Source organism: Belonocnema kinseyi, chromosome 2 (assembly GCF_010883055.1).
Source record: "Belonocnema kinseyi isolate 2016_QV_RU_SX_M_011 chromosome 2, B_treatae_v1, whole genome shotgun sequence".
In the NCBI taxonomy this organism is placed as follows: domain Eukaryota; kingdom Metazoa; phylum Arthropoda; class Insecta; order Hymenoptera; family Cynipidae; genus Belonocnema; species Belonocnema kinseyi.
The window spans coordinates 1316405-1330051 of NC_046658.1; the positions used below are offsets into that span (position 1 = coordinate 1316405).

At 32.7% G+C, this 13647-nt stretch overlaps 1 protein-coding gene across 6 annotated transcripts in view; it reads right to left on the reverse strand.

Moving 5' to 3' along the window:
- The window catches only part of LOC117166926 (UTP--glucose-1-phosphate uridylyltransferase), a 194490-nt gene extending 184562 nt beyond the window's left edge, over positions 1-9928 (reverse strand). For 2 of the 6 annotated variants that reach the window (XR_004466327.1, XR_004466328.1), the window contains exon 1: positions 9813-9916. Coding sequence is in view for 4 of the 6 variants with exons in the window: in XM_033351388.1 (XP_033207279.1) it covers positions 9813-9848 (36 nt within the window). In the remaining 2 variants the exon portion in view is untranslated. Of the gene's footprint in view, positions 1-9289; positions 9315-9812 lie in introns of those variants that run through there. The other 4 variants (XM_033351388.1, XM_033351387.1, XM_033351389.1 and 1 more) reach the window with 3 other exon arrangements.
- Positions 9929-13647: the final 3719 nt, after the last annotated feature.

A 13647-nucleotide genomic window follows, 5' to 3' on the forward strand; every position in this document is an offset into this window, starting at 1 on the left:
TTTCCCTATTTGTAAGGCTTATGCATTCTTTTAATGCTAATATATTAATTAATTAAATTCCAAATTACTTCATTTTATTTGAAATTCAGTCGCCCTAAGACACATTCCGAGATACTATGTATTTACAGCACTGAAGACCTCCCTTCCATTTTAAAAACCAACCAACCCCCGCAGCTGAGTAGAGAAACTGGTGGTAGAACTCAAACATGTAGTTATTAAGTCGAATTCACCTCTCTGGACAGGCCTCCTTTAGAGCAGTGCTCCGCAAACTTTTTGCTTAATTTTCAGGTATGGGCAGGCTCCATCCGACTTAATTTGTTCTACTACTTGTCGGTCTACTCATGTACCTTAGTGTGAGTGAGCTTACTCCAGCAAGGGTCTTTTTCCCACAGGCATGTCAAAGTAAAGAAATTTTAAAACTTTTAATTTTTAACTAACGATTTGAAAATAGCACGATCAGCATCTACGAATTTTTCCGATTCCAATGGTATATCACTTGCCTAGAAAAGTTGAAAATTTGAAGGAGTTTAATATCAAGAAATATCAGCTTTGCAGTCAATTTGATACTAAATAATTCTCAAATTTTCAACTTTTATAGACAAATTACATATCTTTGGTATCGGCAGAATAGGTAGATTCCAAATATATTACTTTTAAGTCCCTGATTGCAAAATTACGAATTTTTTAATCTCACATTTTTTCCCATTTTCTAACAAAGGACCCCTGAAGAAAGGGGTGGTCTGGCCAAGCTCGCAGGTACTGCCCTGAAAGTAGGTCGTAGGGCAGCCAGGGCAGGATATCCTGCCCTGGGCAAGAGCGTGCCGACCACTGCCTTAGAGGGCTATGTATCCGTGGGCACATTTCTTGAATAAAGCCAAATACTTACAATGAAAGTAATGTAAAACGATTTAAAATCAAAGAAGTGTTTAAACGTTTGCCTAGACGGATTAATTTACACGAAGAAATTTGTTCCGCTTCTAATATGATATAAACTTTGAAGACTTTTTGATACTATTATGAAGATAATTTCCGGGATATGGTATCAAATATTTGTCCTAAGAGGTGTTATTACACGGTATTAAATTGATTGATATTGATTGCTGAATAAACTCAATTTCTAAACCGACAGGGCCGCTCTAGAGTTTCTCTAGGGAGAGTTGTATCACGTAAACCCCCTTCACTAGCTGACGCGAAACCGGAATCGGAAATACGTAGCGAAGTGCGGAACATTTGAAGTATTCTTAAGAAGAGGTTATATATCATAATACATTTTCGTGATGTGTTTGTTGGGAAAATAAGATTTTTAAACTAAAAAACCCTAGTGCCGGTTTGCATCCTTTAGTGCCGTAATAGTTATTACTGCAGTAAAGGAATTAAGACAAATTCCAAAATATTCCTCAGTTTAACAAGTTATCGATAGAAAGTAATAATCGAGATGATTGGATATCTGATTCCAAATCTGCTGTTTGTGATGTAAGGTTTAATTTTTGTAAATAATGTAATAAGAGTCGGAAATGTACCTTAGTTATTTTTTAATTGCAGGTTTATTTTGATTGTAACATGTGGAAAATTGTAAATAATAAAAGAAAATTAAAATTGATTTTTGGATTTAGAGGATGATGTAAACCCTGTTAAAAAAAATATTATTTTGGTCTTCTCTAGGATTGAATTAAATTTATTTTTATTTGAAATATTTTATTCAAAGGTGTTTAAAAAACGCTGTAAACTCAATATTCAATTCTTTTGCTTTACTTCATAAACAATACAATTTTAAACTTTTCCCCTGCGTATTGTCTCATTTTTATTTTTTTTTTTCACAGGAATTCGAAAATTTATAGTGTAAGATTGAATTTAGCAAAATTATTAATTCTTTTAAAATTCATGTCATTATAAAAATACTTTTTACTTTGCAATCATTTTCAATGATCGAATCTTAAGTATTATTATTCTAGTTAGTGTCTTTTAGATGTTACCGCATTTTTCCAACAGCCTGAAATAATAGGATTTACAAAAAATTGTGATTAAAACAAAAGATTTTCCACTTTTCAAACATTCTTAATTGGTAAACTTACATTATTATTCTTTTTATTATATTCTTTTACTATTTATTCAATGGCTGTACATTAAATTTGACATGAAAAATGCGCCAATTTCAAAACATGCGATTCGGCGGCACCAATCAGAAGCGGAGGAAGTGGTGACACAACTCTCCCTAGAGAAACTCTAGGGTGGACAGGTGAACGGTGGGGTCAGTTTGACACATATAGTGATTATATTCCGGCGGGAAACTTAATGTCACGTATGGGTTAAAATAAAAAAATCAACACTCGCTTCGACAATTTTTTTTAGTGAGTCATTTCGTATTTGATTTAATTTTTGTCCTTTAGTACTAACTCTAATTATGACTAAAACTAGTGATAAGCAAATATAATACGACCAGGTGACATTTTTGAATATTTAAACAATTTTTTTCTCGTACCAAGTAACTTTTCAATAATTAGTGGACAGGGTATATAATGAGTCACGCCCTCTACAAGCCCTGATATTGTTGGATTATTTTTTGCAATCATTGAAATAGAATTGACAAAATTCTCATCCGTCTAGCTGGGCATGTCGTCGCAGCTTAAAAACAATATAAAAACAAACAGAGGGGGTAACTCGGAATTCAAGACTGAAATCAGCGAATTAAACAGTGACCTCAGCCTGTCGATAAGGCAGTGAAAGGGCACTGGTCAGTGCTGTTTCTTCAGGACTACCTGTACCGCTAGTTTTCTATACCTTAATTCCCCTTCAAGTGTCCATTTAAATTTTTAAAAGACTATTTTCATCCAATAGATCTAGTCTGTGAGGTCTTTGAAAAGGTGTGTTAATAGTGTATGCTATAGTGTTAGTGAAAATCGGTATGCCTATGTTTATTCGACTAGGTTACCAAGAAGACCAGCTACAGGGGAATAAAAATTAAAATTTGTAAACTTTTGAAATTATCTATGAGAAGGTTAGAAATTCAGAATATATGGCTTTCGATTATTTCAGATATCTAACTTTTTCTTTTGGACACTTAAAATTGGAATTAATATAACGTATCTCATAAATGGAATGAGATACACCAAAACAGACAGTATTGGTACGATAATCGCTTTTTTCCAATCGTCTGGGACGTCTCCCATCTCGAAGCATAAATTTATCAATTCAAACAGTCTATGTGGTATGCACGCGCCACCGTGTTTAAGCATTTCAGCGTTAATACCGTCTACCCCGGCAGCCTTACCGTTTTTTAAGTTCTTATTTATATCCCTAACCTCAGTGACACAGATTTTCTCAATTGAGTTTTCCATCGCATCGTGTTCAACATCGCAGTTATGGTGTCCTATAGTTTCATCTCCGAATTGTGTCCTAAAGTAGTCTCTGAAAGCCTCTAGTATTCCTTCTGCATCATATACCATTTCCCCCCTACTATTTCTCATGTTGACAATTTCTGTACTATTGTTTCCTTTAATTTTTTTATAAAGTAGTTTCCTGCTTCCTTCAAAGTCGTTCTGTATTTTTATCTCTTCTTCTGCTCTAATTGTATCTTTACTTTCTTTAAATAATCGTTGAAGTATTCTATTTTCGCGCCTATAATCATTTCTACGTCTATTTCTTTCTTCATTGGTAAGACCTGCGATGTTCAAAGTTCTCTTGTACGCTACTCTTTTTGCTTTTTGGGCAGCCTGAATTTCATCATTCCACCACGCATCACCAGACATTCTTCCTACAACTGCGGTACCACACACTTCGATCGTACATCTGACAAGGATATCCCGTAACATTGTCCAGGCACCCTCTATATCTTTGTTTTTTATACGGTCCTCCCATTTTGCCCTATCTATGCTTTCGATTATCTTATTTAGGAAATCTATTCGCACATCCGGGTTCTGTAGGTTCTCAATTTTGATTCGCGTTTGTTTTGCTTTCTTGGTTCTCTTTTTTCTCCATCCCCGACCTAAGTTAAAGATCAGAAGGTAATGATCAGTATTGCATTCAGGACCCCTCATGACTCTTGTATCTTTGTCTAACTCTCTTAGTCTTTCATCCGCCACAACAAAGTCAATTATACTGCGGCTATTTCCCTTAGACCAGGTGTACATGTGGATCATTTTATGCCTAAACCCCTTACCTCAAGGGTCCTTTGTTAGAAAATGGGAAAAAATTTGAGATTAAAAAATTTTTAAGTCCAAAGACATGTAATTTGTCTATAAAGGTTGCAAATTTTAGAATTATTTAGTATCAAATTGATTGTAAAGCTGATGTTTCTTTATATTAAACTTCTTCAAATTTTCAACTTTTCTAGGCAAGTAATATACCATCGGAATCGGGAAAATTCGTAGATGCTGATCGTGCTATTTTCAAATCACTAGTTAAAAAATTAAAAGTTTTAAAATTTCTTTACTTTTATAACAGGCTATAACAAAGGCCTTATCCCCTCCACTATTCAGGTTAGTGAGCTGGGTTATGGGAGGCAGTGCATAGGCACTGCACGACAGTTCCTTTCATTCACTTGACATATGTCTATCACCATACCATACGTAATTAATAACGTACCTCAGTTCGTTACGGCGAATTGGCATTGTGAATACAAAATTGAACTTTTTATTCGGACCCGTTATATTTTCTGACGATCCTGCCAGGATAGCGGCAAACGATCAAGTTTCTCCGAAAGTTTAAAGAAGAAAGAAAAACAAACTGCCCTATCTTGGACGAATTGGGAATCCGAAAAAAGTGAAAATACGAACTTCAGATGGTATCTACGGATATAAATTCGATAAGTGGTGGTTAGTAAGTTCTTTTGGTAAAATTAGCAGTTAAACTAACACTAAGTCAACTCTATTCTACGTAAACCAGAAGCAACAAGAGAACCTGCAATTAATAATTTGGGAACGTCGATCGAGACGGTAAAAGCTTAGAGTACGCAATCCGACGGTAAACCTCAGAAAAAGAAGTCACTTCTGCCAACCAGTGATCATCGCACCACGCAGAGCTACATCCACAGAAATCATCTTGCAGAGCAACATCTACGGACATCATCCTGCCAAGCAGCAACGACAATAAAAGTAAGCCACTTAAATGTAAGATATTATTCCTGTAAAAACTACTCTCACAGAATAAGTCTCATTGACCGTCGTTTTTGGGGACTAATTGTTATGACAATTTTGGTTGAGCGTTGTTCAGATAGTTATATTAGCACGATTTCGCAAGTGAGGATCTAAATCTACGACAAAGATATTTGTTAAACTGGTGTTTCTCAAATATAAAGAAAAACAGCAGGAAATCGCGTCAACAACTGGCAAAACTGACTCAGACAAGCTTATCTTTTTGATCAAGAATCCTTTCCTAACTGCTATGGATTCACCGATCAATTCCCCAAATATATCTCTACGAAATTCAATGGAAAACCTCAACCATAAGGAAATAGATTCATTGCAACAAATTCTGCTAAAATTAAATTAATTGGAAATAGGACAAGGGATGATAACAAATAATCTACGAATTCTTAATCAAGAAAACAGTATGCGAAGAAATGAGATAACAGCGTTAGCTCGAGCGACAAATGCGTTAGCAACACGGATGACGAGAAAGCGAGGTCTACGCGGCACCATGAGAACAGACAAGGCGATGACTCGTTCAACGCACAGGAACTGCTGAGACAGCATCTAACGGAAGAGCAAATACCTGCACCTCGTGCTAGTGTCAGGATATCAGATAACAATATAACCGGCCAGGAATCTCTCTCCAGCGAAGGATATAATACGAGCCGTCGAAAGTCTCAATGGTAGCGACTACAAGTAGAATCTACTTGTAGTTCTAAGTTTCTTCAAATAAGTAATGTGCGTCTAAATTTTTAACCACCCGTAGTACAATGAAATGAATTTTATTGTGTTACAACGGGAACACTTAAGTTGTGTTGCTTTAAGCATTATTCAATATAATCCAAAACAACGTCTTTATACTTTCGATTATAAAAAAATGATATCTTAATATATTTTCAAATTTTCAAGTGTAAAAAAAACGAACTAAAATTATACATTTAAGACGAAAAGGGAATTTTTATTATACTTGGTTTTAAATTAAACATGAACTTAAAAGTCTTATTTTAAAAAAGAAATCGCATCATAAGAACTAACTTTTCCAAATAACTTGCGAATTGCTATTTTATCCATATTACATTTATGTATTCTCGCCTATCAGGAAATTTAGATTTTGAATTATTTATTATAATTATTCTAATCGAGTCTACGGAAAAGAATGATCAATGAATGTTTATTTTCGTTTAAAATGATTAAATTATGTCTTTTAAAAAATATTAAAGACTTGAAGATATAAATAATTTTACAGGTTTAGATGACTGTAATATAAAAGAATAAAGCTTTTTGAAGGTGAAATTTTGTACCACACGGACAATCAGATTTTGGAAAAAGTCAAAATTATTCAGATTTTATTTTGAAAGGTTAATTTTAAGCTTTGAGGATTTTAAAATATGTCGAAAAAGAATCTGAAAGATTTTTAAGTCATTTTTTTAGATTATTTTATTTTTTTTATTTGCTTGATAAATACTTCAAAGCATTCAAGCAATTCAAAGTTAATTATAAACTCGTGAAAGACTTCATTTTTTCTAATGTAGACTTTTTAAGACTTTAAAAAAGGAAGCTGAATTCAAATTACGAGAGGTTTCAAGAGAATTAAAACATTTTGTTTAGATTCCCAGAAAAATGTTAAGTGATTTTTTATTTTTAAAAAATTAACTTTAGAATAATGTTCTAAAAGGTTTCGCAGTATTTCCAAAAATTGCTCGAAAAAGAATCTGGAAGTCTTTAAAATATTGTAAGAAAAATTTTAAAAGGAATTTTCAACGTTTAGATATCTTAGAAAGATTGAAAAATAATGATTAGTTTGAAAATTATGAAAATTTGGAAAAAATTGTAGATTTTTTACAATTTTGTAAAAAAAGAAGCTTTTTATGAATTTGGAAAGGGGTTTAGAGAGTCAAACAATATTTTTTATACTTTTAGGAAAATGTAAAGCTTAAGATTTAAGAGGAAAAGGAAATTTTGATTGTACTTTTTTAAAAATTAAACATGAACTAAAGTTATTTTAAGCTAAAAAATAAAAGTTGTTAAAAATGATTGATAAAATCGAGGAAAATCTTTTATTGTTAATTATAACTAGTTTTGGAAAAGAACTTGAGTTGAACTTTTTAAATAAATATTTCAAAATTTTCATTGTTTATTTTACAATAGTTTTTAGGCTTTCAATTTTTTCTCTCTCACTTTAGGTAATAGTTGCAACTATTCTTTAATCTAATGCTGTAGGGCTTATTTTATTCCTTTAAATATTCTCTGCAAATCTCATTGGTACGTTTTTATTAAACAACTTTTATTTAGGGATTATAAAATCGTTATTTTTGTAATCAATAGGTCTTCACAACAAAATTTTTTTTACATAAAAACGTACCAATGAGATTTACAGAGAATCTAAAGAATCAAAAGTCCCCCTCGAGTTCTTTTCCAAAATTAAATATAATTAACATTATAGCATATTTTTCTCGATTCCTTTTGAACCAGGTTCTTTTTTTTGAACTTGAAATAACTTAAAATAATAAATAATAATAATATTAATAAGTAATTAATGATAAAAATAATACATTTAATAATAAATAAGGAAACAAATTGCGTTCATATAGACACATAATATGTTTATTAAAATATTTGAAAATCCGAAATAAATTTAAATTAATGAATAAAAATGATTATAATATATATTATATAATATAAAATTTAGACTATTTTCTTTTTAGATACTTAAAAATTACACAAATAATTATATGTCTAATTTAATTGCGCATGAATAATAGTTTGTTCTGGTTAGTAGAAATACAGTGGGATTTATGTCTAAAAGCAGCGAGTGTTACGATTTTCGAAAATCATTCTTAATTTAAAAGATTCAAAAAAATCCTAACGATTATTATCTTGCACCCAGAACTATCAGGATATTATGTTTATTTAACAAACAGTTTTTTAAACATTTTTGCTAAGCATTACTTGAACTCTAGGCTGACTGCATAGCTGGCGCCGCCACACGGCGACAGTCAACTCTAGTGACAAATATTTACCACAGGCCTCCAGAAAAGTGGCATGGAGCTGTGTATTACTATATGTATTATATAGAATGAAATGGATATACGGAACTATTGACGTACTAAAACATTGTTTCGTAAATTGTTATAAGAATTGTAGTTTTGGTAATAGAGCCACTACGCATCACGTTAGCACCTAAAATGCCATACCTATGTTGCAACGAAGCATCGACAATGCGAATTTCGTAATGGAAACTCATCGTGCCAATTGTGTAACAGAATACAATAATGCGAATTTTGAAATAGAAACTAACGATACAAATTTTTTAGTTAAAACTAGGCCTTTAAGGATGAGGAGAAAATAGAATTTTTAGCGTACTAAAAACAGTCTAAATCGAGGGGTCTTACAGAGGCTGTAACAAGGGCATTACCCCCTCCACTATTCAGGTTAAGGGCATGTGAACAGCTAAATACCTATATTACCGACCTCACTTTATCAGTTCACTGAATATTTTTTTGAACCTAAGAACTTTTTTTGTAAATAAAATATCGAGAAATGCAAGAGCCGAAAGAAAACTACGTTTGAGTACAAATCTTAATAATAAAAGATGTAAAAAAAATATTTCAACTATCAATTCCATCGGCTTCAGTCGGTAACGTTGTATACGAAAATACGAACCCTGGCGGCCACTAGACGGGGCTCTAGATGATTCGTATTTTTTCGTACAACGTTACCGGTGGATGCCGATGGAATTGATAGTTGAAATTTTTTTAAATCTTTTAGTATTAAGCTTTGTACTTACACGTAGTTTTCTTTCGGCTCTTGCATTCCTCAAAGTTTCAGACAGATATTTTATGTATTAAAAAAGTATCAACGTTCAAAAAATGTCGAGGTTCAGAAAAAAGATGAAATAATTTTCAGTGAAGTTCCTATCAAAATCAAGTACCTAAACATACTTTATTGTACTCTAATACATTTTCCAAAGTTTCATCTGAACATTTTATTTACAAAAAAAGTTCTTAGGTTCAAAAAAACATTCAGTGAACTGAAAAAGTGAGGTCGGAAATATAGGTACTTAGCTGTGTCACATGCCCTTAATAAGCTGAGTTATGGGAGGCAGTGCATAGATACTGCGGGACAGTTCCGTTAATTCACTTGACATATGTATATTTCCATACCATACATAATTAATGAAGTACGCCAATTCGTTACGGCGAATTGACATTGTGTATACCAAATTGAACTTTTTACTCGGGTCCGTTAAGTAAGCTCACTCACATAAAAGTACATGAATAGACTGACTAGTAGAAAAAAAAATTGAGTCGGGTGGAGCCTGCCCAAACCTGAAAATTAAGCAAAAAGTTTGCCGACTACTGGTTTAGATGCTGGAAATCAGCACAAACAGTCACTGAAGGCCCAGTGCCGTTCACAAGTGCTTTTTCATCGGCAGGGCCATGAGCCACTTGCATTTACTGAGTAGTCAGGAAAATACATCGCCATGGCAACCCATCCGTGGCCTTCTTTCCATGCATAAACGGGAGATGCAGGATGAGTTCAAAACTGAATTGATTGAATGCAGAAGTGGAAATCAGGTTAAATAACTGAATTCAACTTCGTCTCATTTCAGAATGAATAGCCCCTCGAAACAAACTTGAGCATATTTAAATTTCATTTTTTATGTAATAGCTGTCACATACTCACAGCAAATCTTACCTTCTTATCGTCAACTTCCAACATTCTTAACCGGCTATTATATTTCTTGATATTAAATTCTGCTTGCCCTTTAGGCCATATAAAGGTCTCCAAGGTTACAGTGATTGAGAGTTTGTACCATGATCCAAAAATACCCAATGTAGCCAGGCGCAAGTAAAAAAACTGACCCAATCAGAACCGCGCCGCTTAATTCTTCCATATTGGATAAGTAAGGCGGCAAATTTAACTGAATTAAAAGGAAAGAATCATTTCTAGGTGTACAAATATTTCAATGCTACTAAAATGTATTGAATATTAGAGATAGGTAAAGAAAAATACGGATTAATTATAATTATAGATTATGTGTTTTATAACCCCTTTCTGCTGATAAAAACTAGCATATATGTATAAAATAAGTTAAAATTTAAGCCAATTCGAAAAGTTATCAATGAGTCAGGTTATAACTTAATTTAGAGCCCGCGAAATACACTATAATAATTATTATGTTTTATTTATTTTAAAGTATGTTTTTCTTCAATTTTGAAGGAAAATTGGATTGAAATATATTAAATATAATTGATAGTCATTTATAATTGAATCGCCGCATCGTATAACGGGGTATATAATATTTCTCGAGAAGCGGGGAGGAGGGACCCGAATGTCGCTCAAAGCCAAGCGGTTGGGTCACTGACGAAAAGAATAAACGGAAAGGATAGACCTTTTCATTTAAGAAAACGACATCGCGCAAGCGCTAAAGATATATAGCACTTCCATGTGAGTTTCGTTCAATTTTGACTGAAACTTATGTGGGAATAGTAAATATTGACGAAAAAAACTATTTCGAACAATTGGAAGTTAAAAGACTTCCCAAAAAAGAAATTTCTAATAGACCAGGAGAAAATCCATTGAAAAGAAAAAAGGTTGGTTCGCACAAGAGGTGCTGTTTTGGAAAATGCAAAAGTGAGAGTCGGTCCAAGTCCTACTTGGAATGTACTTATTATTTTATTATATTTCCAAAACCCTGTTTAATATATCGAAAGGGTAACATTCCTGATGGTGCACTTAAAAAGCAAATTAAGAATTGCACGCAATGCAGTAAAAGTGATGTGGGTGAGGTTATGTGCGTGCAGAGACGAGTATTTTTCAAGCATAAATGATCTAAACAAGGATACTTACATTTACTCATTGCATTCTATTAATTTTAACTTATTTTCATTACAAATAGTTTATGAAGGTTTAATCAGATGTTTAAAGTTTTTTAAATACTAACGTTCTCTCATTGAAACATCTATTTACAGTTGTTCAACTCAACACGTTTTTTATCAAAAATGTTCAAATTCAACCCTGTGGATTATTAATTCTTTCAAGTCTTCCAACCCGCATTTTAAAATTCTTTACATTGCAAATTCAGACTTTAAAATAAATTATTATATAATAATAAACATTTCTAAAAATTCTTAATTGAGATTATTGTAAATTATCGTGTGTTATAACATTCGTAATATTTTAAGTGATTAGATGGATTTTTTTCCTAAAAATTTGTCAAATTCCCAGTCAAAAAATGAATTTACTGACATATTTTTCGTCTGTTACAAAAAATTCCTACTTTCCCCGTCAAACGGTTAACCTAATTTTAAAAGTACTATACAAAAACATGAATAAAAAAATAATTTCACTTCTTTCAGTTTTAGGTATTTATAACAAACAATTTTTTCACCATTTTCAAATGATATTTATTTCATCGTACGAATTTTCAGAGAAAAGTGCCCTACCGAAAGAAATCTCTGAGTTTTCTTCAGGGAAATAGCCTGGCCCATTTGAGTCCATAAACAGAGTTGATTTGAAACAAAAGAGTCTCGGAGATAGTTTGAGAGATTTGGGTCCTTTTCAAGATCCTTTTAGTGATCCTTTTAAGAGTGGTGCGACGGTAATATAATGTTCCTTTTGTATTTGTCACGTACCTCTCCTTTTTTAAATTTCTCTTCAAATTATTAACACTTTTTTTTTAATTTATGAATTTTCTCATTATACTTATTTATAATTATAACTTATATACTGATATACAATTTTCTAGTTGAATTCAAAAATGTTGTCTTTTTGGGCGTATCTCATTCCATTTACGAGAAACGTTCTATTAATTCCAATTTTAAGCATTAAAAAAAAAATTAGATATCTGAAGTCATCGAAACCCGTAGATTCCGAATTATTATGTTTTAGGCTGTTAACTATGAAATTAAAAAAAATCTACTTCTAAATTTTATTCCGAAAGCTTAACAAAGGACTCTTGAGGGTCGGCTACTCTTCTGAAATAGCCTCTCTGCTTGTTATTTATGATTCTATTCTTATTTCAATTTCGGGAAGGATATTTTAAAGCCTTCAGACCATTTAAACGAGCTTCCTCGACCTTTAAAAATGAGTACCTGCGGAGAATTTCTCTGAGTTTCTTTGACCTGAAGAATTTTTAGTATACACTCAAAGATTCTTTTCGGTAGGGTGTTCTAACTAAAAAAATTGCATTTGCATTTATTTCGGTAATTTGCAAGCTAGGTGAATTTCAAAATTGACAACCCACTTATAATGATAGATATCAATTCATTTTTAACTGCATTTCTTCAACAATGCTCTATCAACCTTTTTTTATATTTTGTTATTATTAGAATTATTTCAATTATACAAGACACTATTTTTCCACTGTTGAAACCTTACGACTATACGTAGTATCAACATAACCTGCATTCCACATACCGGTCAATAAGTTGCTGCTTTTTCCCTTTGGTTCATTGTTTCCTGCATTTTAACCACCTTGTGAACTGACAAATGGTATTTTTTCTACCTTTTTTTAAATAATTCAGCACCTGGCACATCATTTTTATTCTCTTTCACATTCAAATTAGGTATGATAGTGTACATTTCACCAAAAATATGTTCTCAATTTTTTAATTACCCGCTTAGTGTCATGGCGGCGCCTAAGCTTCCGCTCTTAATGAAAAGCACAATGGTATGTACGGAGATCGGTCTTCCCTGGTGGACCAAAAGGAGCCTCTACAAAGTACTCCTAAGACCCCATTACTATAGGTCCCCATTCGGTTTCTTTTTAAAAAACTAAAAAAACAGCAAGATCAACTGTTAAACTGTTGAAATTCGGATTATACGTTAAATTTTCTATTTGAAACTCACGCAGTAATCGCAATACTTATTTTTGCAGCGTGACAAATTAAAACAAATGTCATTAACTTCTGCTGAAAGTGACTTCAAGCACATCAATAATAGCTCAAGTAGTATGTTGCGCGCGAAGTTTAAAAATAAAATTCTCTCTCACCTGCATCGCAGCGTTGTTATCTGAGGTCTCCACTGGGTGACGCTATCATCTAGACAAAAATCTTAAAGTTGCCGACGGAACGCTTATTAACTGATAATAAAAGAAGAAGCACTGGAAGGCGCCTTCGGCCCATGTAAATGACAGGTGTATTATTTTTTAACGTTTCTAACGCTGTATGAAAAAGTATTGCGATTACTGTTTTTCTTTTTTTTTTTGAGTTTTTAAAAAGGGAACTGAATGGGGACTTAATGGGGTCTTTACGGGTACTTTGTAGAGGCTCCATTCGGTCCCCCAGGTATCCTTATTATTACTCCGTGGAGCATTCTCATTAAGCCACACAAATTTAAAAGGCCAAACCCACGGGGGTATAACAATTAGGGAAAATACATTGCCAGTATAGGGATGACATATTTCGGAGACATTTTTAAAATAAAAAAGTTTAAATGGGGAAATATTGTTTCGTAGATCCCTTCTGGAAGTAAAGGGATATATTCTATCTGTTTGAATCATATTCTATCTTTAAAA